The sequence below is a fragment of the Arachis duranensis genome, chromosome 2 (assembly GCF_000817695.3).
Source record: "Arachis duranensis cultivar V14167 chromosome 2, aradu.V14167.gnm2.J7QH, whole genome shotgun sequence".
In the NCBI taxonomy this organism is placed as follows: domain Eukaryota; kingdom Viridiplantae; phylum Streptophyta; class Magnoliopsida; order Fabales; family Fabaceae; genus Arachis; species Arachis duranensis.
Window position 1 is genome coordinate 10,230,075 of NC_029773.3, and position 23,654 is coordinate 10,253,728.

Below are 23,654 nucleotides of genomic sequence, written 5' to 3' on the forward strand. Positions count from 1 at the left end.
TCTTAAAAATAACACACTTTCTACTTTATTTTTAAAATGTATTAGCATTTTTTTTTATCAGAAAGATGAATTAGACGATCTCTAATCTCAGCCAAGTCTCGGAATCCAAATGTATCTATTACACTAGGCTATGCTGCAAAGCGTTCACATTCTAAAACGCATTAACATTTGAAACATTCATAGAGCTTCTATCCGGAGCCAATGATTACCCCGTGTGAATGTTTTTTTTTTTTATTTTTTGTTATCACGGTATTTTCCAGTCTGACAAGTCAATGACTAATTTGTTACGGTATTGAGTTCCATTAAAGATTTGTCACTAGCCAATAAATTATTGTACGCACAAAGTGAAATTCAAATTCCCGACACCACTTGCTTAATAAACTAATTACTAGACCAACCTAACTTGATTATCCGATGTGAATGTTGGTAGGGTTCCCAGAAAGCAAACATTTTAGGCAGGCCTGGTCCATATAGCAAGTGACAAGAGTGCACTGAACTTTCAGTGTTAGATGGCAATGTGCCATAATGAATTGGGTTCGTTATGGCCCAACTTGATTGACCAAACTTTCTTCCACACATTGTAATGCAAATTTGATTCAAATGTCTTCCTTTCCCACTTCAACTGCTAATTCCATGCTCACCTCAAAAAATACCAATTTCATGCTGGACCATATTAATATTTTTTAATAAATTTAAATTAAATTACACTATTATAGGTGACATTCTTGTAACAAAAATAATAATAAAAGAAGGTATAATAAATATTACACTAATTATATGTAAGATTAAAGTTACATAACATTTGATAACTTATGTTTTGTAAATTGTTGACACTAAAGAGAGGTTAATACAAGGATTTGTCTATGGTGGGAAAAGCATTTTGTGGTTCTTTAAGGACCCATTGATAAGATTCCTAACCTGTGGTTAGTATTGCAGCCATACAGTATTTATGTGTGTTTGTATTGTGACCCAAAATATTTTATAACAGCAAATGGGTCTCTTATAATTAAGGCAAGCAAGCATGATTTATAGGCCTACATTCTTTATTTGTAGTCTATACATTGGCATTCAAAGTCCCAAAGAAAAGGTTTTATGAATGATTTTTTTTTTGTATAACACTTTTTTTTAAAAGTATAACTCTGATGAATATTTTTATTGCGTTATTATATTTATTTGCGAGTAATAATGAATAATTTGTTTGCTTAGTAATTATTTTAAAATTTTAATTTTTTAGACTTTTTTTTTTAAAATATTATTGGTTTAAATTTAAAGAAATGAGCAAACTCCATAATATATTAAAGTGCACATTGTTGTTTTATAGTTCAAAGAGAAAATTTCAAAAGACTAAAATTTTAATAATTATTTGATACAGTCATTTAAATAAAAAAATGTTCACTATAAAAAGCTAAAATTTGAAAATGTCAAATCTAAGAATATAATGAGAAAATAATTTTGTATTATTTTATGTGAAGATAATTTTGTTTGATAAGGTGTAATAAATGAGACTAAAGTTTATAGAATTAAAAAATATTAAAAATTTAAGATTATGAAGAAAAAAATATTAGTGACTAATTTGTTTAATTTTTAAAATTTTAAGAACGAAAATGGCTCATATATATATTTTTAGGGATTAATTTGACAAATAATGTTGTACATTCAAGTGTTTTTATTAACCAAGTTAGTCTAACATTAATAAAAATTAATTATAGATAGCATTACTATTCCAAGTCTTATCATTTAACTTAGTTGAATTTCGTTCATAAAAAAACTTGGATATATAGTATTACTCGTAACGTGTTATTTAATGTAATACGTCATCATCTATTTTAATTTTATAATTAAGTCATTTATAGTATAAAAATATTAAAATTAACTGAATATTTTTTTACAAATTAAAAGTATTCATAATTAAAAATCTAACTAAATGTTTGACTACATGTATTTTGAAAAAAATATTATATTAATTTTTAACATTTTTTATATGAAAAAAACCTAATTATAAAATTAAAAACAAGGACTCAATTTAAAAAAAAAAAGTATAAAAATCTAATTAAAAATTTAGTTAAACTAAAAGAACTAATAGAGTAATTAAATATTTTAAAACTAAATAATCTTTCATGAATTTGAACATTAACCCTTTAATTAACATATAAAAAGTATATTAATCTAAAAATATTTTGTTAACAGAAATTCTATCACAATGTTTCTTTGTTATGTTCTTCGTTCCAATTAATTTTTTTTTTTTACGAATCTTCAAAATCTTTTTTACAAATCCAAATATAATTAAGAAATAAATTGAAAGATCTTAATTTTTTGTCAATAATTTATTTTTGTCAAATACTATTAGAACACTCGTCAAAAAATAACTTATATCTATGAAACGTTTAAATAAACTTTTTCACAAAACTAGTATTAACAAAACAACACCCCACACTTTTTTATATTATAAAAGTATCCATGTCCTTAAAGAAAAAGTACAATATAACAACCCTGATTTATTCAAAATATAAGATATTTTAGATAACCTTAATACTAAATTTCTTATTTTTATTTGTTCATAGTCTCTTTTTTTTTTTTAATGAAGTTTCTTAATTTTAACTGAGATTAAACCTTAACCTTCATAACCGTATAATGAAAGCTTTGCATTATGTACTCCCATTATCATATCATGGAAATTAAGCTCAACTAGTTAATCAATTAATTAACATGACTAATTGTTGACGTTGGGCAAACTGTATTAATCTTTCATTTGATGAAAAATGTAAACAAAACAGATAAATTGATAATATCTCAAACTACCACTTTTTATTTATAGAAACTAACCACAAACGGCTCTTAGATTGGCTGACCCTTGGGAACAATTTGATCCTTGAGCCACATGTAAATAGGAACCAACACAAACCATGTAGCTGCCAATGCACCCAAAAGGAAACGATATAAGAACACAAAGGTATTAACAGGCTTCTCCACATCTTCTTCCTTTGGACCAAGCTGCACAACAATATAGAAAACCAAAGTGCACATTAGTATCTTGTGTTATTAGTACTTCCTATTATCAACCTAAGCTAAGAAATTATATAAATGCACAACCATTTTATCAACAGCAATGACCATATTCATTTTACCCTTAAAGATGTTCCATCGATGGATCATATTACAGATGAGCAAGCATTAAATAATGTTTTCACTAGCAGTGGCAAACAAAGTTGAAAATTTATGTGCTTGGTTGGAAAATCTAGTTTATTCAAAGAACATACAACAATTGGGTTTGGTATGGGGGTAAATACCAAAGTCACCCTGGAAGCTCAATAATATACTGTAAGCTCAGAAAACAGCAGTACATCACAAAGAAGAGAGAAGAGAAAATAAACCTCCTTGAGCATTCAGGTTAGAGAGAGAGAGAGAATTAGGGGAGTTTATACAAAAGATCATTGAATTTGTTTTAGGCGGAATGAACCTTCGGAGAAGGTATATCAACACATGGTGTTGATTCAAATAGCCAACTCCATCTAGTGAGATAAGTCTTGGTTTTGTCATTGTTGAGCAACCAAGTGGCTCTCAAATCCCAATTCTACTTTTTTCCTCATTCGTCTCTCCTTTTATATGCTTGGATAATTCATTAAGTTAACCAGAAATGGAGGGGATAACAGCAGATCACATCAATCAGAACACCATGTTAATTACACAAACGGATATTCATGAAGCTGTCAACAAGATAGATACTCATACAAACCACAACTCAGTTTAAAGAAACAACAAAATCCCCAAAGAAAACAACGGAAAACATCGACAAAGATATTGATTGAGAAGCCAAGATGACAAATACCTGCAAAGGAGAATCACCAGATGCAGGCTTAACACCGGTAACTGAACAACCCATAATCAAGCCATGGCGCCGAACACCACGATACCACTTTGGGCCAATCCGTTTTAGTTGGACATCCTTGAATCCAGCCTTTTGAAACCACTCAATGTACTCTTCCTCCTTGGGGAAAAGCATCCAAACATCAGCAAAGAATCGTGACAACCAGAATGTTGGGTAGACGGGACCAATTACACATGCTTTGCCCCCAAGTTTCAATACCCTGTATGCTTCCCTGATGCCGCGCTGTGGATCCGGCCAGTACTCAATGCTAAGATCAAGAAACAACAGCACATCATCAGCATTGCCTCTTTAAGACAAGCTACTTCGTATCATAACATAAAATAACCTCAAATATTTCAAGAGAATAAATTGATCACTTGATAACATTATAACAACAATTCAACTATAGCATACTAATCCATACTTATCATCAAGAAGGGCATACATTATAGGTCTTTATAGAAGTTCATCATATTCAATTATATGAATTGCAGATGAAACGTCACAATAGAAGCTTTTCAGTGTTAACTAAAAAAGATCAGTTTTCAAAATGAAACAAACGGCCTCCCCTTAAATATAAGTGGAAAGTGGTTTTGATGGGAAACTGAGCTAATCCAAACACTTTACAAGCTTACAACATGCAGTGCAGTACCTTCCAGCAGACACATATCTGTCAGCATAATCGGTTCGAAAGGGGAGGTCCTCGGCATCCCCTTCGATAATCTTGCAATCCTTCAAGGGCTCCTTCTGCTTGGCCTTGGCGAGCTGGTGCGGGGACTGGTCAAGAATGGTGACATTCTTGGCATCCACATGCTTAACAATCCCCAATGTGGTGAAACCGGTGCCGCCACCGACATCAACAACAATCATGTTCCTGTCACTTAGGTCAGCAGGCTCAAGTGCCTCATCTCTCATGTCCTCAGTCCAATGGCCAGGGTTTATGACATGGTCATACACAATTGAAAGGAACCTATAGAACCAAAATGCTTCTTTTTTGTGCTGAATGAACCTAGGTTGTGATGTTGGCCTAGAAGCTGATAAACTACATTTTGGTACTATGGTTCTAACAATCCTATTACTATTATGACGAACCCTAGCTTTATTACTGAAATTGAAATTAGTAGTGCTAGAATTGAAACCTATTCTTTTAGAGTGAAAATTGGAAGCATTGAAACACAAACCGTTCGGGGTTTTGCTACTGAAAAGTGTGAGGCTTTCGGTTCCACTGAACATTGATGAAGCCATTGTTGAAGAAGGAACCTCAAATTGCAAAGACTGAAATTGAAATCAAATGGAAAATGTGAAGTGTAGTTGAAGACTTGAAGCAGAAAAATAATAATTAAATTAAATTAAATTAAATTAAGAAAGGAGGGGAAAAACCTTTTTGGCGTGAGAAAGATGGTGGATGAGAGAGGAGCACGAAACTTTAGCCTTGACACAAGGTCATGCTCAGACAAATGCCAAATTTTCAGCTACACAAAATGGAAGGAAAATAAGTATATATTTAAAATTTTAAGGTAAATTATTATATGGTAAGGATGAAGTTGGTATAGAGATAGATTGAGGCAACCAGGACCGGACACGTATGGCTGTGAAAGTGCTGAACGTGTCAGATGAAGCAGATGGTGTTATCATATGATATTTATGTTAAACTAGAAAGATACCTGTGCGGTGCGCGAACAATACAGATGCAAACTATAATGATATGAATGTCTCTTTATATTTTGTAATTTATTTGGTATAAAAAATAAAAGAGATTCTGTATGTTGTAAAAAAAAATTATTAAAATTTTGGAAAAAATGAAAAGAGTTTCTATAAAAGAAAAAGAAAAACTAACTAAGTTTATGCGATGTTTTTGTCCGTAACCAAGGATGTGATGAATTGAATATTAAGTAAAAATAATTCGTATATATTTTTATCATTTTAATTGATTAAGATTTGATTTGTATTAAATATAAACATTTAAAATGAGTCTAATGAAAGAAATAGATAACAAGAAATGAAATGGAGTTTTAATAATGTAAAAATTACGAAAAAGATAAAGACTTAATGCAATAGAGATACAAAAAATAGTTAAAATAATATATCTAAAATAAGCCATATAAGTCTTAATCTTCTGTGATGATAGGATATGCCATGTGGTAAGATTGGTAGTATTTAATATTCAAGATGTCGGTGTTGTTGCCGGATTTGCAAGATTGAGAATAACATAAGAAAAATACAGGTTTTTATATAAATTCCAAAAAGAAAAAAATGTTGGTCAAACGTATTATCATGGCCGACAATAAATCAAAGTTGGAGCAATAAGTTTGTATAAGAGACCATGGATGTATATAGAAATGAGATGATAAAGAAAAAAATACCTCAAGTTGAACCTATTGTCATATATTTCTGAAGACTTCAGGATAAACAACATTCTCTGTGTTGTTAGTGTTTTCATCATGAGCAATTAAAATTTTCAAACCTTTTTTATTTGTGATTCTTGAGATGGCAACATAAAGTTGGCCATGTGTAAACACTGATTTTTTCAGTAGCAAGCCGACGTGGTCCAACGATTATCCTTGACTTTTGTTTATTGTCATTGCATAAGATAGCATAACAGGAAATTGTCTCCTTTAGAATCTAACCTTACATCTGATGGTGTGAGTGTCATTCTACGAATGAAGACCTTATCGAGATAGTGGTTAGAATTCAACAACTTTGCCTCGATAACTTTATTCCCAAGTTTTGTAATTATCAACCTGGTACCATTGCAAAGTCCTGATGAGTGATCAATGTTTCTGATAAGCATAACAGGACAACCGACCTTTAGCTTCAATTCATGATTTGGAAGCCCTAAGCACCTAAGTGTTGCTAAAAATTCTGGTGTGTGGATGTCTTCAATTTCATTGCTACCTCCTTCGGATAAAGACTTATTGGAACTAACATAGGTCATGCATTAATTGTTATTCATTGCAGTCATGTAATCATTTACCTCATCTACAACATGAATTGTAGGAGCTAAAATAGCTCGATCTTTCAAGTGGCTTTCGTTAGCCATGTCAATAATGTAATCGGAATAGATTACTTCAATCATTGCCTGTATAGGATCATTATAATTAGTGATAAGCAATTCAGGAGGTATGTTAATCATGTTGCTTCCATCACATGTTCCTTCAGATGTTCCATTGCCGACCTAAAGAATCCATTCAGCAAATTACTTTAAATCTTCTGTCGGAATATCTGTAGTCATACATTGTAGTCGCATGTTTACAGTGAGCATTAATATTTCACAATGCTGCTATAGATATGATGAGTTTAAAGACGCATTTACAATGTCTTGTCTTGTTTCTTTTGGGATCACTGGTAAGATTTGTCTAAAATTTCCACCGAAAATAATTATTTTTTTTTCAAAAGACGATTTTCGATTTTGATCATCTTTGAACCTCATCAAATCTCTCATTGTCTTATCAAGTGCCTCGAAGCAAAATTTGCTCATCATAGGAGCTTCGTCCCAAATTATGAGCTTAGCTGTTACAATCAATTTTGCTAACGGACTTTCTTGTTTGTTGTTGCAAGTTGAGAACTCATCCGGAGTTAATGGTATGGTAAACCTAGAATGTGTAGTCCGACCTCCAGGTAGCAATAGAGAGACAATGCGCTAGATGCAACAGTTAAGAATATTTGTCCCTTTGATCTTAGTGCCGAAGCTAAAATTTTTTAAAGGAAAGTCTTTTCTGTACCTCCATGGCCATACAAAAAGAATACACGTCCATGTTGACTTTCTGCAGCGTTGATGATCTTATCATAAACCTTTTTTTGCTCTGCAGTTAATTTGGAGAGGCACTCAGTGTGTTGCTTTTCTAATGTAACACAATCATAATTTAACTCATCAAAGATAATTTTATTTTGGGTTTTGAGATGGTCAGTATCTCCTTATGGAAATGGCATGGCAGGATAATCTCGTAAGCTTTTTCCATTACTGTTCAAGATTTGCTCGATCTCAATCAACGTTAGATTCCTTAATTCTTCATCACTCAAAGCTAGATCTGAAATGTTGAGAAGGTAAAAATATCATTTACTATTTTACACAAAAATTTATTCTGGATAAAAGAAAGATAACACAAATATATAAGCAACATTTTAAATATTTTAAATGTAATTAAAAATATATTTATTGCAATCGTTTGCTTACCATACAAACATGGCTCTATGATCATGCAAAATTCCATCACTCAATAGCATGGCTATTTTTTTTCAAACAGCTTCCGAGCGCACCATTGAGTTAGACCACAATAGAGTCGCAAACAACTTTCGCAAATAATGACCCGAGCCTCAATGACTTGCTTCCTCAATAGCATCAATGTATTCTTTGTCGTCATCAAGCAAGTCGCGTGCATAGCATGCATCTCGAAATGATGAGTAAATAACATCATTGTAAGTTCGAATGTCTGCATAGCTTGTTGGTTCCTTTACAATATTTAACAACAACCTTAAATAATAGAGCTCACTAGATAATGGTGGAACAAAGATTATCCTTCCAATGACTTGATGACTTTTTCTGGGTGTCCAACCTCTAGGTGACGATTTCTAAACAAACTTGCTTGGGATAGTAATTTTAGCTGAATATGAGATTGTTCCTCTGGTGTGAGGACTGGTTTTTATTTATAGAGGAGTTTAACTTTAATGACATGATTGGATTTTTTTAGATGTATTTACCGAATTCAATTTCCTTTAAATTTAAGTATACATATATTGATGAGTCTTTTTTAGGTAATATTGGAAGTTGGAAAATAAACTATATCTCACAACAAATAGTGAGAACAATTTTCATCTATACTACTATCAGTGGAGTCAGAGTTTGTGAAGCCAATTTGAGTGAGGCAAGGAAACCCGTTGAACATCTTCTAATGCTCATTCAGTAAATAGTATTTTGGCATGTTCCATTTTTAGCAATCAATGCACTTTTCATACACTTTTGACATCTTGTATATTATGGTCACACTGATCTCGAAGTCATGATGGCAAAATGCATAGAGAGAAAGTAGACTTTTATTATCTGCAAAAGCAAGAAGATGAAATTTCAGCAGTTCCAAAGCATATCTTAAGACAATAAAGAGAAGTTTTAATTGTAACTACAAATATAATCAAGGATAATCTGGGTGAAGATTCACCATTAATGGTGACATGACTAAAAAATCAGGCTTAAGTGTGTGTATTCTCTATTCTATCATTTGTTTAGTTTATTTACTTTCCAACGAGTTCTACCTTATAAAGAGGGAAGTGTGTTTTTCATTTAGAATTTTCCTTGCCATTTGGCTCCTCTAACATAAACAGGTAAGCCTCCATTATTTTAACAACGTCAGATTTCTATAATAAATGGGTGAAGGGACTTTTTAGACATGACAACACATTATGAGGTGAAAATTTAAAAATCTAAGTGTAGGATACATAGATAATTATTTCTGTAATTAGAATGCCATAAATGAGTCACCTAAAAAATTAAAGGAATGTATAAAGCTGTTGGTTATGCAGAAAAGTGGTCTAATGGATTATATAGCATTACTTATATGTAGTGTTCAAAGGAGATTATTATATAATATATATGATGAAAGTATAATGTATTAAGTAATAATTGTTTCATTAATTATTTTGGTGTATGTTGTTTTTTTATAAATATTTTTCCTTGAATACTCTTTTATGCATATTATTTTTTTTTATAAAACTTCAATTATTTTTTATTTATAATACATTTATTACTGTTATTTTTATTTATTTTTTATATGGAATATATTTTTTGTTTTCTATTATGATTTTATTAATTCTATTAAAATAAGAGTACTGAGAGTACTAAAAAAAGAATATAAAAAATTAATTAAACATCTAAAATTAAATTTTAAGATAACATTAAATAATTATTTTAATTTAATTTTGAAACATAAAACGGTGTAGTGTATGGCAAAAAGTTTCTTATAGAATTGATTTAGTTATGATGGATGAGTTAGGCATCCTATGAATCAAGTAACATTGCATTCATGTTAATGAGTAATAAGTGCAAGGAATTTTATGGCACATAGTAAAATAGAAAATATTACTTGTAAGGTTTAAAGGTTTTGACAACCATAGCATCTGCCAGTTAAAAAAGCAAACTAATTAACCATAGTGAATACATAAATCACTACCAAATTGCAGTTACTACATATACTAAGCTAGAATGCTAAGAAAATATTTGTCTCATCACAACTTTTTAAACACACCAACACTATAACTAACATAAAAGTTTTCAATCCACCTTTTTCTTTCCACAATTTCTCTTAAAAGTTTTGTTAGTTGATGCTTGCACATCTACCGACACACCTGCTTCTGTTGTCGAGCCATCACCTATATCAGGAGAGGACCTCTTGGCTGGAGTCTCATAGGAGCTATCATAGTTGCTCTCAACTGCTGAATCCTATTGTTGACAAAAACTCGAGAATTAGCAAGTAAAACATGAGTGACCTCTTGATCAGGCCCAATAATCTCTATATAAGGTGGATTACAATAAAAAACATAGTAATTTCTTACCTTGGACAGAGAAACTGTCTCATGTCCATTGCTATTATCTCCTGTTTCAGTTGTAGAGGTATTAAGTACATGTTGAGAGCACAGCAGGAACCAAGATTATTTGAAAGAAAAATGTTAGTTTTAACAATAAATTGTTCAACACAACTCAGTTCTAGTTCCAATCGCAACATGTTATACTTACAGAAGCATTGAAAGAAGAATTGGCAGGACCAAAAATGGACATGAGGTACTCATCATCTGAAATCTTTAAAATGCTATATACCCCTTCAACGACATTAATATTCTTATAGGTGATATTGAGTTTGAATAAGAACCTTTTGTCAATAATAGTATCTAAGGACTTAGGATACGACTCACCTTTTTCTCACTTCTTTACATGCACATAATAATTTTTTTATCAGTCTAGAAAACATACAATACAGAAGGAAAGTATTTTAAACTCCCATGAGTTAGACTTACAGATAACTCCTTAATTTTCTCAGCAGCCTTCCCTACCATTTGCTCTGCTTCTTTGTTTCATAGAAGGAGCTTCATACAACCGCTTTCATCAGTGACGATTACTTGAAGTCTATACCTGGAATAACATATCATTAGCACATGACTAATAACAATAAAGACATGGCCATATGCAACTACACTAAATTTCATAACTGAGGATATCAAGCAGATCCTTAAAAAAATAAACAAAGACTGGACACAAAACAACTAACCTTAGCATAGCCTTGAAGCCTACACGCCTACAATGATCACACCAGTACCTATCTTTGCTCTCTAGAATTTTCTTTGGACATGTCTTACATGACGTATAGGACCAGTCATATTTATCGACCTCTAAAGACACAATATTTCCCACAATCCAGCAAGAGGTTTCCTAAAAAAATATTTTGAAATCAATAACAGAACTTTATTGGCTTAAGTGATCAATTACAAAATCTCACCTGTGTCATATTAAGAACCTCCTCTATGGTGCGTATTGGGACAATGCCTGCATTGATTTCATCTGCCACAGAGTATTAAGGCTGCGATTGAAGAGGAGTTATCCGTTGTGAACACGGCACAACCTCCTCTGCCAATCTGTAGAAAGTCCAAAAAGACTCATATAAGTTAATATAATTTTTAAGTTATATTTTTATGTACTCATAACAGAGCAATAATTTGGGCACTCCAGAGACACACCTTTTCTTGAAGTCAATAACTTCGGGAAGGTTTGGATTGAAGTAACATTTGGAGACATAGTAAGTGCTTTGAACATTCACAGAATTTAAGTATACATTCGACTTAAAAAGCTGAACAACCATTATGAAAGGCTCCCCATCATCTCGCTCGAGGTGTGGAAGCACTTGGGCCACCAATTCTCCGAACAATGTACATTTAATCTTGTGCTTCCTAGAATGAAAAACATAATACAACTCTAATAGTATTTTTGGACACTAAATATCCAGCATATGCCTGAATTAAATGACTGCAAAACACAAACAAAACGTACAACTGAAAGGAGAGAGAAAAAAAGTAAATATTACTCTAGATCTTCCAACAGTAGTGCAATACGCTTGCTTTCTTTACCCGTGCGTGTAATTATCCCCATAGCTTCTTCTTTTCCAACAACCTCTCCTATGTAATCTGCATGTCACAGTAAGGCCATTTAAATCTAAACCTGTAATAAAATCCAAGATCATATCTCAAGAAAATAAAATGTATGTTGATGTAATGTACCAAACAAAAAATTGCCATCCATTGGAGCATTTGACTCAAGTTCAGCAAAGGGGCAGAATTTGAATGGGTTAAAAGCGAAAGTCTCGATTGGAAGGACTTCCACCTCTGTCTTTGTATAGAAGCTAAGCTTGTACTTATGAGCAGTTGTCCTTACCTTCTCATTGTTAATTTTCACAATAAAATTCCACATACTATACACGGCATGCTCTTTTATCCTTTCCCTGAATAAGTCCAAGCCAGGCTTACATATCGTTGCATGAATTCTATCACCCTGCAAAATAATTTGAAACCCAAGAAAATAAAACTTGTTACAAAGACATTAAAGAAGAGGATGCAATGGATAACGAAATCCCATCCAATACCTGCTCATCTTGCAAGACCATCTCCAAGCTAAACACTTCATTCTGGTTCCACTGGCTGGAAAACTCATACAATCGGGCAACACCCACGACCAACGACCAAGCCAGCTTGGTTGAATTGATGTCTCTGATCAAGTCTGTTTTTGCAGTCATTCTTTGCACCCTAAAACTGCTTCAACCAAAAGTTCTACCAAGTATAATTAACAATAGATTTATATTTGTCATGTAACCTGTACCATTCTAATATTTATATAGAATTGTTCCTCTGTCAATGAATGGAATGAGTGGGAAAACCTAGGATTCTTAAAGAGTTATAGTGAGCGCCAAAATGGAATGTCTCAAATCCATTCCTTTAGTAACCGCAGGTTCTTTCACATGGGCGGGAAGATATGCTACTTGCATCTGGAATTCAATTTTGCCAGGACCTCTGACCAACGAAGCCGTCATCTCTGCACTTCTTTTGGAGGGAACACTGTAGCTACCTCGTCTACTGGAACGTTACCTTCGCGACCAGCCCTGATAAAAAGACGGCAATTATTTTTTTTGGGGTTGATAACACTGGTGGTGGACAATTTTTTGGAGGATCTTTATATGTAAGCCAACGCGTAGGATTTACGGATTGCATCTTCATCCTAATGGAGGGAACACTATTCATTGTGGAGTATGTGTCTTTACCTGCGAAACTGCATAATTGGGTGTTTTTGGTGGGAACACTGGTGGTGGACAATTTTTTGGAGGATCTTTATACATAAGCCATTAGGATTTATGGATTGCATTTTTATCCTAATAGAGAGAACACTATTCATTATGGAGTACGTGTCTTTACCTCCAAAACTGTAGAATCGGGTATTTTTGGTGGGAACACTATGTAAGCTTTGGGAATTGAACTACTTAACTATTATATTATAAATAGATTGTTAATAACACCTCTCTTTTATTTTTTTTAAAAAATTATTTTTTAGCCAGTCAAAACACACACAAAACAACAATGTTTTCATTTCAATGCATCCCCCATTTAAATTAAAAAATTTGGTCGATGATTTGATGGATATGTCAGGTAATTCCGAAGAAACATTAAAAAAAAAGTAGATGACACCACTAAGTCAATGAATAACATAAATGGAAAAACAAAAATATTCCAATTGCCTGATGACTTAGGCTAAATTCCTACAAAACTTTAATCTAGCATTTGTCAACAATTATATCTGTTGCGTTGGCTATAATCTGGCTCAGGTAAAGCTATAAATTAGAACTAAATAAATAAACACGTATTATCTTAAGAGTACGTAGAGTACGTGCTTTACTCTTTTAATGTATTTTGCTTTCCTAACATGTTTTGCTCTTCTAACGTGTTTATGAAGGTTCTGAAAATCGGACCGGACCAGTCGGTTAAACCGGTTCAACTGGAAACCGACAGTAATAACGATCCGGTCCAGTGCTTATAACCGATGGGAAAAGAATCGCTTGAAAATCGTTGGACCGGCCAATAATCGGTCGGTTGGGTAGGACCGGTAACCGGCTGGTTCATAGAAAACGACGTCATTTTGTTTATTTGTAAAAAAAAGAAAAATAAACCTAGAACCATTTGCGAACAACCCCCCTTCCTTCCCCCAATCAAGGTAGAGCCGACCGGGGAGGTCCCGACGTGGCGATAGTCGAGAACCCTCGCAAGCGGAAGCCGACATCCATCCTTGAAGGGTCCCTCACTATTATGGAGAAAAACTTTTATGCTGGGGGTTTTATCGACTCACAGCTTATGCCGGGCACTGATGAGTTCTTCCACGATGGGGATCTTGGCGCCCAGTCGAGGTGGATCTACCGGTGTATGTTGAGAGCAGCGACTATCGCAAGGAAGGCGGAACCCATCTTGATCTAAGCTAGGGCGCTAGATGGGAAGTACCGTCAGTCCTTGCGAGAGGTCGAGAGCTTGAGGTCCGAGGTCGGGATCTTGAAAGAAAAATTAGCCGACTCGGAGGGGAAGTTAAAAACTTCTGATGAAGCAATGGCCCGCCATACCGAACGGGAGATGACCTTGGAGAGTCAGCTCAGCTCTGCCCGTGGTGAAACCATTGCGGCCTAGACAAAAATTACTGCCTTGGAGGCCGTGAAGTCGGCGAAGGATGCCAAGGATGAGGTCGTTGGGCTGAAGGGGGAGGTTGCCGGCTATAATAAGAAGAATAAGGAGACGGTGAGGAATGCACGCGAGGTGATCTCCGGGACCGAGGAAGCGATCAAGGCCCAGGTCAAGTTGCTTTCTCCCGATTTCGACACCTCTGCAATTGGAGCTTTCAAAACTATTCGGGATGGTCAGATTGTTGACATCCTGAAGAAGTGATGCACATTTACTTTGTAATGTTTTGTTTTGAACTCTTTATTAGTATGTGTAAACTTGCTTACCATTTTGTTCGACATTGGTAATTGACGAACTGTCTACCGTTTTGTTTTGTCATTGGTAATTACTGAACTGTTTGCCATTTCCTTTTGACATTGGTAATTAGCGAATCCGGTTCGTGGCTTTCATATTAAAAAGTTTGAATTATGGCTTACTTTTGTAGCCGCTTAGTGTAGTGTTCACGGTGCCGTTGGCTCCCAGGGTGATCAGTCCCGTGAGGCCATAATCCAGACAAGCCAAATAAAGATAAAAATAGAGATAAAAATAAAATAAAATGAAATAGAAACATGTAAAGCAATGACAAAAATTAACAAAGTAATTCGACACAAAGTAAAATGGGTATTACTAAGTCAATGAAACGGGTGGTCGTTCTGGATTCTAAGGGTAGAACCTTGTTAAATTTGCCACGTTCCATGTTCGGGGTACCTTTTTCCCGTGTAGATGTTCTAGCTTGTAAGCTCTGTTGCCGACCACTTCCTTCACTCTTTATGGGCCTTTCCAATTAGCCGCCAGCTTCCTTTCCCCGGGGGTTGAAGGCCTACGTCGTTGTGTCGTAGGACCAGGTCATTTGGCTCAAAACTCTTCCTTAGCACTCTGGCATTGTAACAAAGGGCTATTCTTTGCTTCAACGCTATCTTCGACAAGTGCGTCATTTTCCTGGTTTCGTTGACCAGGTCCTTTTCTACAGCTTCCTCAACTCCACCCAGAAGTAGCCGTGGACTTGGCTCCCCGACCTCTACGGGGATCACTGCATCAATCCCGTAGGTAAGTCGGAAAGGAGTTTCCATGGTGGAGGACCATAGGACTAATGCGAGTTCGTCTGCCCACGTTCCCTTCTTCTGGTCAAGTCGTTTCTTGAGACCTTGGAGGATAACTTTGTTTGCGGCTTCAACTTGGCCATTGGTCTGTTGGTGCTCCACTGACGAGAACCTCTGTTTTATCCTTAGGCCTATAAGAAACTCCCTAAAATTCTTATCCACGAATTGCGTTCCATTGTCTGATATCACGGGCTTTGGGATTCCAAATCTGGAAATTAACTGTCTCTACATGAACTTACGGCAATTTGCTGATGAAATGCTGGCCAGCGCTCCACTTTGACCCATTTTATGTAGTAATCAATGGCCACGATCAGGTATTTAACCTGTCCAGGGCCTACCGAGAAGGGTCCCAAGAGGTCAATCTCCCATTGGCTGAAAGGTCGGGAGGCCATTAGCAAACTTATCTCGGCTGCCGGGGTCTTATGAAAGTTAGCATTTTCTTGGCACTTCTTACATCTCTTGACGAATTCTTGGGAATCCAACATCATCGAGGGCCAAAAGTATCCGGCCCTTATGAGCTTCCGGGCTAAAGCCTTTCCCCTGATATGGTGGCCGCAACATCCCTCATGGACTTCCCTTAACACATAGTCCGTCTGGTCGGGGCGTAAGCATTTCAACAGGGGTTGGTTCAGTCCTCTCTTGAATAGCTGGTCCTGTATTACTACGTACTTGGCCGCCTCCCTTCTTAACACCTTCGCCGCCTTGTGGTCGTCAGGGAGCTTACCGTTTTCTAAAAGGTCGGTAATTGAGTCGATCCATGAGGGAACGACGTCTGCTCGGGTCACACACAGGGCAACTGTCGGCTCTTTTACCAATCCTTGGATCAAAGAACGGTTTTTTCGTTCCTGGCTTTGTACTGGCCAGTTTTGATAGGAGGTTAGCTCGTGTGTTTCTTTCCCTTGGGACATGCTACACTACGACCTCCTCAAAATCCTTGCTTAGACCCCTAACCTTTTCCAGGTATTTTTGTAGCAGAGGGTCCTTGGCTTGATAAGTTCCATTGATTTGGGAGGTGACGACTTGAGAATCGTTGTTCACCTCCACTCTGGTCACCCCGACTTCTTTTGACAACAGTAGGCCGCTAATAAGGACCTCATATTTTGCCTGGTTGTTTGAGACCGAAAACTCGAACTTGACGGACTGCTCGTATACCACTCCTGTCGGGCTCTCGAGGATTATCCCTGCTCCCCCAAACGTTTGGTTGGAAGCTCCGTCAATGTGGAGTCTCCACCGTATGCCCGAGGTTTCATGAGGGTCCCCCGTTACTTCCACCAGAAAGTCGGTAATAACCTGGGCCTTAATTGCATGTCTGGGTTCATATTGCAGGTCATATTGAGATAGCTCGACTGCCCAAGTCACCATCCGGCCCGCCAGGTCGGGTTTTTGCAAGACCTGGCGGATCGCTTGATCTATTCTAATGATCACCCGATGACCTTGGAAGTATTGTCGCAACCTTCGGGACAAGGTCAAGAGCGCATATGCTAGCTTTTCCAATTTGCTATATCTTAACTCTGCCCCTTGTAGTGCTTTGCTAACAAAGTAAATTGGCTGTTGGATTTTCCCCTCTTCTCGCACCAAAATAACTGCCAAGGCTTCGTCCGTTACTGCTAAGTACAGAAACAGCGTCTCACCATCCTTGGGCTTGCTGAGAACCGGGGGTGCCGAGAGTATGCTCTTAAAGTGGTTGAAAGCCTCTTCGCACGCTGGAGTCCACTCAAAAGCTATTCCTTTTTTCATCAAGCTAAAGAATGGGAGGGCTTTGGCCGCCGACGCGCCGAGAAAACAAGATAGGGCCATGAACCTTCCGGCCAACCTCTGCACGTCCTTGATGTATCATGGGCTCGTCATTCACAAAATTGCCTCACACTTCTCAGGGTTGGCTTCAACTCTCCTCTAGGTTATCATGAATCCCAGGAAATTCCCGACCTCCATGGCAAAAGCGCACTTGAGGGATTTAAGCCTCATATTGTTTCGTCGGAGGGACGCAAACACAGTCTTTAGCTCACCAACTAGGTCTTCCATTGACTGGTCTTTACCAGGATGTCATCCACGTACACCTCTACTGACTTGCTAATAAGGTCGCTGAAGACTTTGCTCATCAACCTTTGATAAGTTACTCCCGCATTCTTTAGTCTAACGGCATTACCCTGTAACAGTAAGTGCCACTTGGCGTTATAAACGCCGTTTTCTCCTCCTCAAGCTGGTGCATTGGTATCTGGTGGTAAGCAGAGTACGTGTCCACTGCGGCCGCGTCCACTAAAGCATCAATGTTGGGGAGGGGGAAGGAGTCCTTGGGGCATGCCTTGTTGAGGTCCGAGTAGTCTACTCACATCCTCCATTTCCTGTTAGCCTTTTTAACCAGGACTACGTTCGACAGCCAGGTCGAGTAGTCTAGTTCCCGGATGAACCCAGGCGCCAATGTTCGGTTTGTCGGGTACTGAACGAGTCGGATGTGCAGAGTATATGGAGGGGATGGAGACCTAAATCTAGGTCACTCGTGCGTGACTGGACCTCCTGGACTAACGCCAGAGGGAGAGGAATGGAGCTTCACGACCTCTCGGGTAGTTGGAGTGACGAAGGGGAGCCACCTGCAAAAGGGACTTCGACACTCAAGTCAGAATCCGCGTAAGATGACAGAAAAGGTGATGGTTAGGTGACGTACCTGGGGGAGGGGTAGGGCCCTCCCCTTATATAGTCTGCACCTAGGGTGGGTCCTACAGGAGCAGACCCGCCTTCCACGAAATTTTCTTTTCCAGCTGTCATGTAGTTCACAAGAAGAGTGGTGGTGTCTTGGGTTTATTCTCGGTTCGGATGTTGCATACCCATCGGATCGTCTGTCCGAGTCAGGGCATCGGACCATGTGGGCTGGGCCGGAACAGAATATATAGATAATCTTTAATTTTTACTGTTATTTGAATTTGGTGGTTTATGGAAAGACTTAAAGTTAAGATCTATCTAATTGATTTCGCCTCCAGGGATTCACCTTCGACTTAAAGCTAAGATCAAAGGTGTACTTGTGCTGCAGTTTAATGACAAGACTATTTTATGTTGTATTATCTGACAAGGATTTACAATACTGACACAATTTTAAAGGTGACTTTTCTATTTTTATTCTTTAATTATATCTTAAATTCATTTTTAAATCTGTTTTAGAATTTGACTGAAAAAGAAGGAAGAAGAAAAAGGTAGAACAATACTATGAAAAAATCTAAAAATCTATAACAATACTAAACAATTCTCTTAAGCTTCTCTTTGGTGTAAGTGTTATATATGCTAATATTATAATTTACCATTCTTATGGATTTGCTTCGATTCGGGCTGCATAATAGTTTTGGTTATCAGGTTGACTCTTAGTAGTAATTTTGGTGACTAATATACTCTTTATTAATAGGTTGGAGATTTAGAATATGCATCAGAAGTTGGAAAATATGCTGAGTATAGTAGAGCTCCAAATGAGGAAGTGTTATAGTATACAAGAGTTGTAATTGCTGTAAGTTTCATAATTCAATAGTTTTTTTTTACTGTGACTTAACTTTTGTGAATTTATCTGTTGAGTTCAACAATAACTTAACTTTTAAAAGTTGTGCTCTTGATTGTGTTGCAGTGTGCTACTGTTGAGCCTGATAGCCGTAAGAGAGCCCTTCCCATTGAACGTGGCATTGCAAACTTCACTATTGTTGCCACCACGTTTAGCGGAATTATTTGAGCCCTGAAATTAAAGGTATGTCATTTGTAGTGATCTTTTCTATGTGTATAAATTAAATTAAGTCTATTATATAATTCTTGAAATAATACATTAATTTTTACACATGATTGTTAGTTCCTTCACGTTTTAAGTAAATTTTTTTTGTGAATCTAATTATAATTTTTTTATGTACATGGATCAGATAAAGCGATAACAATTGGTTGAGGAATTGAATCGTTTGTGTTATTTGGTTTGTTTCTATTCTGTTTGGGAGAACTTTGAAAGGATTATTGTTTAATGGGTTAAATTCCATATTAAAACTACTCATCTTAGCTGACAAATGCATTCAACAGTATTTTCAATCTATATACATAGCATATTAATTATATCTTGCATATGTTCTAATAATAGTAATGTAAATGTCTCACAATTATGATTATCAAACCATGTATTGCCAATTTTTTAGGGATTCGCTCTTCAAGAACCCATGAGGTCCAATTATTATATATAGTACAAGCATTTGAGCTATTGAAGTAAGTTAATTGTGTGAAATAATAAAAATACGTATTATCAAAAGTTAATTATTGTTATTTTAATCAATGGATAAGATTGTACATTATATTTTAATAATGTAGTGAGTTGTTGGAAACTTGGTGGATTATATTTTGAGAGTTTGAATGATAATTATGTCGTAAATTGTTCATATAATTTATCAAGTGGATTATTTTAATAATAAAAAATAACTCTTTTAGGCTAAAACTATCATTATACAGATTGTGCTCAAGGAAGAAGTACTTGGGGTGGACAGATGACAATGACACTTTTGATCCCAATGATAAACTATGACAAAATTGAGATAAAGAGTACAAAGAAATTGAACATTTAAATAAAAAGAAAAAGTCAACACTACCACGGTACCACCTGATTTGGTGGATTATAAAGAAAAAGCAATAGTAAATATGAAAAATACTTTGTAACCGATGATCTTGCCATAAACTCAAAGAACTTGAAATGCCACAATGTGACTACTATTTTGTTTCATTGTTTATTTTTTATTAGTTGAAGTTAAGATGATGGCATTGATTTTTTTAACCTTTTTCTACCTATTATGTGCATCTTCTATTGGTTCATTTGTCAATTTAAAAATTCTTGCTGTATTTTCTATTCTCACCGAAAAAAAATCATGCTATATTTTGATTTACAAGAGTTTGATTCTCAAGTAATTTCAAGACCTTTGCTATTTTTTTAGATTTCCTTTGATATATATATTTTTTATTTAAGAAGTATGATTTATTGAAATTGCATTTATTCATCATAGGTAAGTACTTTAATTATTCTGTCTTTTACTCTCTTTGATAGTGATACTTTGATAGTAGTACTACTAGAATTTCTCATGTCATGTGAAGAATTTGTATTATGGGGTGGGATGGATTTTGATTTGGGGATTAGAGAAGACAAATTGTTGTTGATACAAAAAGAGTATACGAAATAAGATTGAAAAAATTTTAAGTGTATTACGAATATCGGTATTTCAGTTGTTTTAACCGTTGATTTTAATTAATATATATTATATATATTTTTTATAATTTAGATCAACAGTTAAAACAACTAGAATACTGATATTTTTATACATTTAAAACTCTTCCAATAAGATTATAGTGCTTCCAAATGTGTTAGAATATGGAGTCATTGTTTTGGGAATAATGGCTGCAAGTGGTGTGTTCTCAGAAGCAAATCCAACATCATATATTTCAGAGATTAGGAAGCAAGCAGATTCTGCCTGATTCCAAATTAATTGTCACAGATTCCATAAACTATGACAAAGTAATTGTTTTAAGTAGACTTATGTGGGAGAAAAAATGATAGACTATGTGACAACATTAGACTAATCCTATTCTTTCACATCCATGGCATAATTAGAATTTTGATCGATGGACAATAGTAAAAGTGTACCTTTTACATATTTGTACTTAGGTAATATAAAAGATAAAAACAAGAGTAAATAACTTGTCAATAACCTAATACTTAAACCTTCTCTTGAATATCTATATCGATTTCTATGTCTTTTACTATTGTGATATCACTATATACCAGTGTAATCCAAAAAGTATTAATTCTTAAGTTATGGAATCCTATGTTAACTATAAAACATTATAGTTATCATGGTGTGAAAATAAAAGTGGCTACTTGGATACAAAGAAACCAACAGGATTGAATAAAAAAAATTTAGTTATTGTACATTCTAATTAAAAAACATGCAACTATTTTTGGTTGAATGATTTAACATAGCATTCTAATTGTACTTCAAAAATATTTGTTCACAAAATGAAATATCTAAACTCTTTAAGATAACTCATATTTTTCGAAAAGTAATGCTATATGTACACTAAAATCAATCACTAAAGTCAGTCATCAGTATAAAATATATGTTGGAATACAAATACATATCTATTATATATTTCTAAGTTTATAACCAAAATGTGCCATATATTACTTTCTCATTGTAATTGGAATCAAATCTTTTCCTCCAAAATTAAGGACTTCTTTTTTACTTCTTACTAATTTTACAACTAAAATGTGTCACATGTCACTCCCTCATTGTAATTAAAATTAAATATTTCCCTCCAAAATTAAGGAGAATTCTTTCCTCCTCCATACTAATTTTACAACCAAAATGTGCTACATGTCACTCCATCATTGTAATTGAAATCAAATCTTTCCGTCTAAAATTAAAAAGTTCTCCCCTCCTCCTTCTTCCTCTCTCTATCTCTCTCATTCATTCAACCACTCTTTCTATTTTAAATATCATTATCAATATCAATGACTAATTACTAATTTGACAATCAAAATGTGCAACATGACATTCTTTAATTGCATTAAAATTAAAATTGAAATATACCTATATTATGTATCATATATTACTATCTAATTTAATAATAAAATGTGTCACATGACACTCTCTTATTAAAATTGAGAGAAAATATTTTTCTCCAAAATTAATAAACTCCTTTTCTAAATTCTCTCATCTATCTCTCTCTATTTTTCTATTTCTCTACCATTTTTACTCTATATATAATTTATATTTTATATTAGTAATTTGACAAATTAAAATATGTCATCCGATATTTTTTATTACAATTAAAATAATTTTTTTCTTTCAAAATTAACAAACTCTCACTCACTCTCATTCTTCATCTTTATATTTCTCTCTTTTCTCTCATTTTTTATTTTTTCAACCTTTTTGTTCTAAAAAAAATAAAATTAACAAAATAATATAATTCAAATAAAAAATTATATTTTTTTCATATAAAAATAATAACTAAAAATTTTATTATTTAATTTTTTATCTACAGAGATCATGGTCTTTTTATCCAGAAATTTTTGTTAACCTACAAATTTTTTTTTGTAAAAGTAGTTTGATTTTATAAATCTTTTGTGCCATGCATAATCTATATTATCATAACAAAGTGGACCATAGTTTTAAAAAATTTATATTTTCGTAATGTTATTACGGATAAAAATACTAGTTGAAAATAAATTAAACTACATATGTATTTATATACAAATATTGAAATATATTAGTAGCTGATTTTAGTGGCTGATTTTTGTGTACAAATAATATTTTTTATTTTTCAGGACATAATAGAAAAAAAAAGATATTGAAATATTCACAAGGTCTGATGTAAAAGAATTTCAAGAGTTTAAGAGAGAAGTCTTGGAGAAAGAATTATCTGCAAAAAGAAAAATAACTGTTGAGACAAAACTATTTCGGTCAAAGACATTCTTGATATATGTAGAACCTGTGTTTAACAAAGAACGGAAAAAAGCTGGAATAAACTTTGTGGAAATAAACATAATAGATTAGGCAAATATTAATTTTGTTTTAAGTAGTAGTATTATGATAATGGTGGCACACATGATGAAGACACTTTTCTTTTGTGAGAGTGAATTTTTGAGAGCGAAATGAGATTATAGTTATGTTGGAAAATGTGGTTATTCATAGTGGAAAATGTGTTATTTTTGTTGTTAACTATGTTTGCTTAGAATTGATATTTTGTCAGTTTAAATCTTATGTATGAATTGATTTCTGTATGCATATATTTAGTTCTACATGTGGTTTAGCAAAGTTTTTTTTTTATTCCATTTGATTTGTCTTTTATAAAATTTGTTTGGGATCAAGATTGAATTTTTAATCTAAATGCACATAAAATCATATTAATGTTTTGAAAAAAAATATAACTAAATTATATTGTCAATTAAGTATTATGAACTGGATGTA

The 23,654-nt window shown here is 34.3% G+C and overlaps 2 protein-coding genes across 3 annotated transcripts; both read right to left on the bottom strand.

The window, feature by feature from the left end:
* Positions 1 to 2,723: 2,723 nt before the first annotated feature.
* LOC107473483 (2-methyl-6-phytyl-1,4-hydroquinone methyltransferase, chloroplastic) lies at positions 2,724 to 5,387 on the bottom strand. 2 transcript variants are annotated; one of them, XM_016093058.3, is made up of 4 exons: positions 5,246 to 5,387; positions 4,518 to 5,140; positions 3,827 to 4,133; positions 2,724 to 2,991 (listed from the first exon to the last, which is right to left on the bottom strand). In XM_016093058.3, exons 2-4 carry the CDS (start codon positions 5,108 to 5,110, stop codon positions 2,836 to 2,838), a joined length of 1,056 nt encoding a protein of 351 aa, XP_015948544.1. In that variant the 5' UTR covers positions 5,111 to 5,140; positions 5,246 to 5,387; the 3' UTR covers positions 2,724 to 2,835. The 2 variants fall into 2 exon arrangements, with proteins under 2 accessions (XP_015948544.1, XP_015948543.1); XM_016093057.3 differs by having other exon boundaries at positions 4,518 to 5,125; positions 5,246 to 5,380.
* A 1,416-nt stretch (positions 5,388 to 6,803) lies between these two features.
* LOC107473519 (replication protein A 70 kDa DNA-binding subunit D-like) lies at positions 6,804 to 12,633 on the bottom strand. Its single transcript, XM_052257741.1, has 13 exons — positions 12,484 to 12,633; positions 12,122 to 12,392; positions 11,929 to 12,028; positions 11,585 to 11,794; positions 11,470 to 11,482; positions 11,119 to 11,279; positions 10,948 to 10,982; positions 10,586 to 10,672; positions 10,409 to 10,449; positions 10,202 to 10,295; positions 7,828 to 7,893; positions 7,613 to 7,707; positions 6,804 to 7,040 (listed from the first exon to the last, which is right to left on the bottom strand). Exons 1-13 carry the CDS (start codon positions 12,631 to 12,633, stop codon positions 6,804 to 6,806), a joined length of 1,560 nt encoding a protein of 519 aa, XP_052113701.1.
* Between the last annotated feature and the right edge of the window lie 11,021 nt (positions 12,634 to 23,654).

What these genes read in the sequence shown, in the direction of transcription:
- LOC107473519 (XM_052257741.1), bottom strand. Translation starts at nt 12,633, where the DNA reads ATGACTGCAAAAACAGACTTGATCAGAGACATCAATTCAACCAAGCTG. An exon ending in CTACTGTTGGAAGATCTAGA is followed by an intron (nt 11,795 to 11,928) that starts GTAATATTTACT and finishes TTTTCATTCTAG; the next exon opens with GAAGCACAAGATTAAATGTA. An exon ending in GATCGAGCAAATCTTGAACA is followed by an intron (nt 7,708 to 7,827) that starts GTAATGGAAAAA and finishes GTGTTACATTAG; the next exon opens with AAAAGCAACACACTGAGTGC.
- LOC107473483 (XM_016093058.3), bottom strand. Translation starts at nt 5,110, where the DNA reads ATGGCTTCATCAATGTTCAGTGGAACCGAAAGCCTCACACTTTTCAGT. An exon ending in AGATATGTGTCTGCTGGAAG is followed by an intron (nt 4,134 to 4,517) that starts GTACTGCACTGC and finishes TCTTGATCTTAG; the next exon opens with CATTGAGTACTGGCCGGATC. An exon ending in CTGGTGATTCTCCTTTGCAG is followed by an intron (nt 2,992 to 3,826) that starts GTATTTGTCATC and finishes ATTGTTGTGCAG; the next exon opens with CTTGGTCCAAAGGAAGAAGA.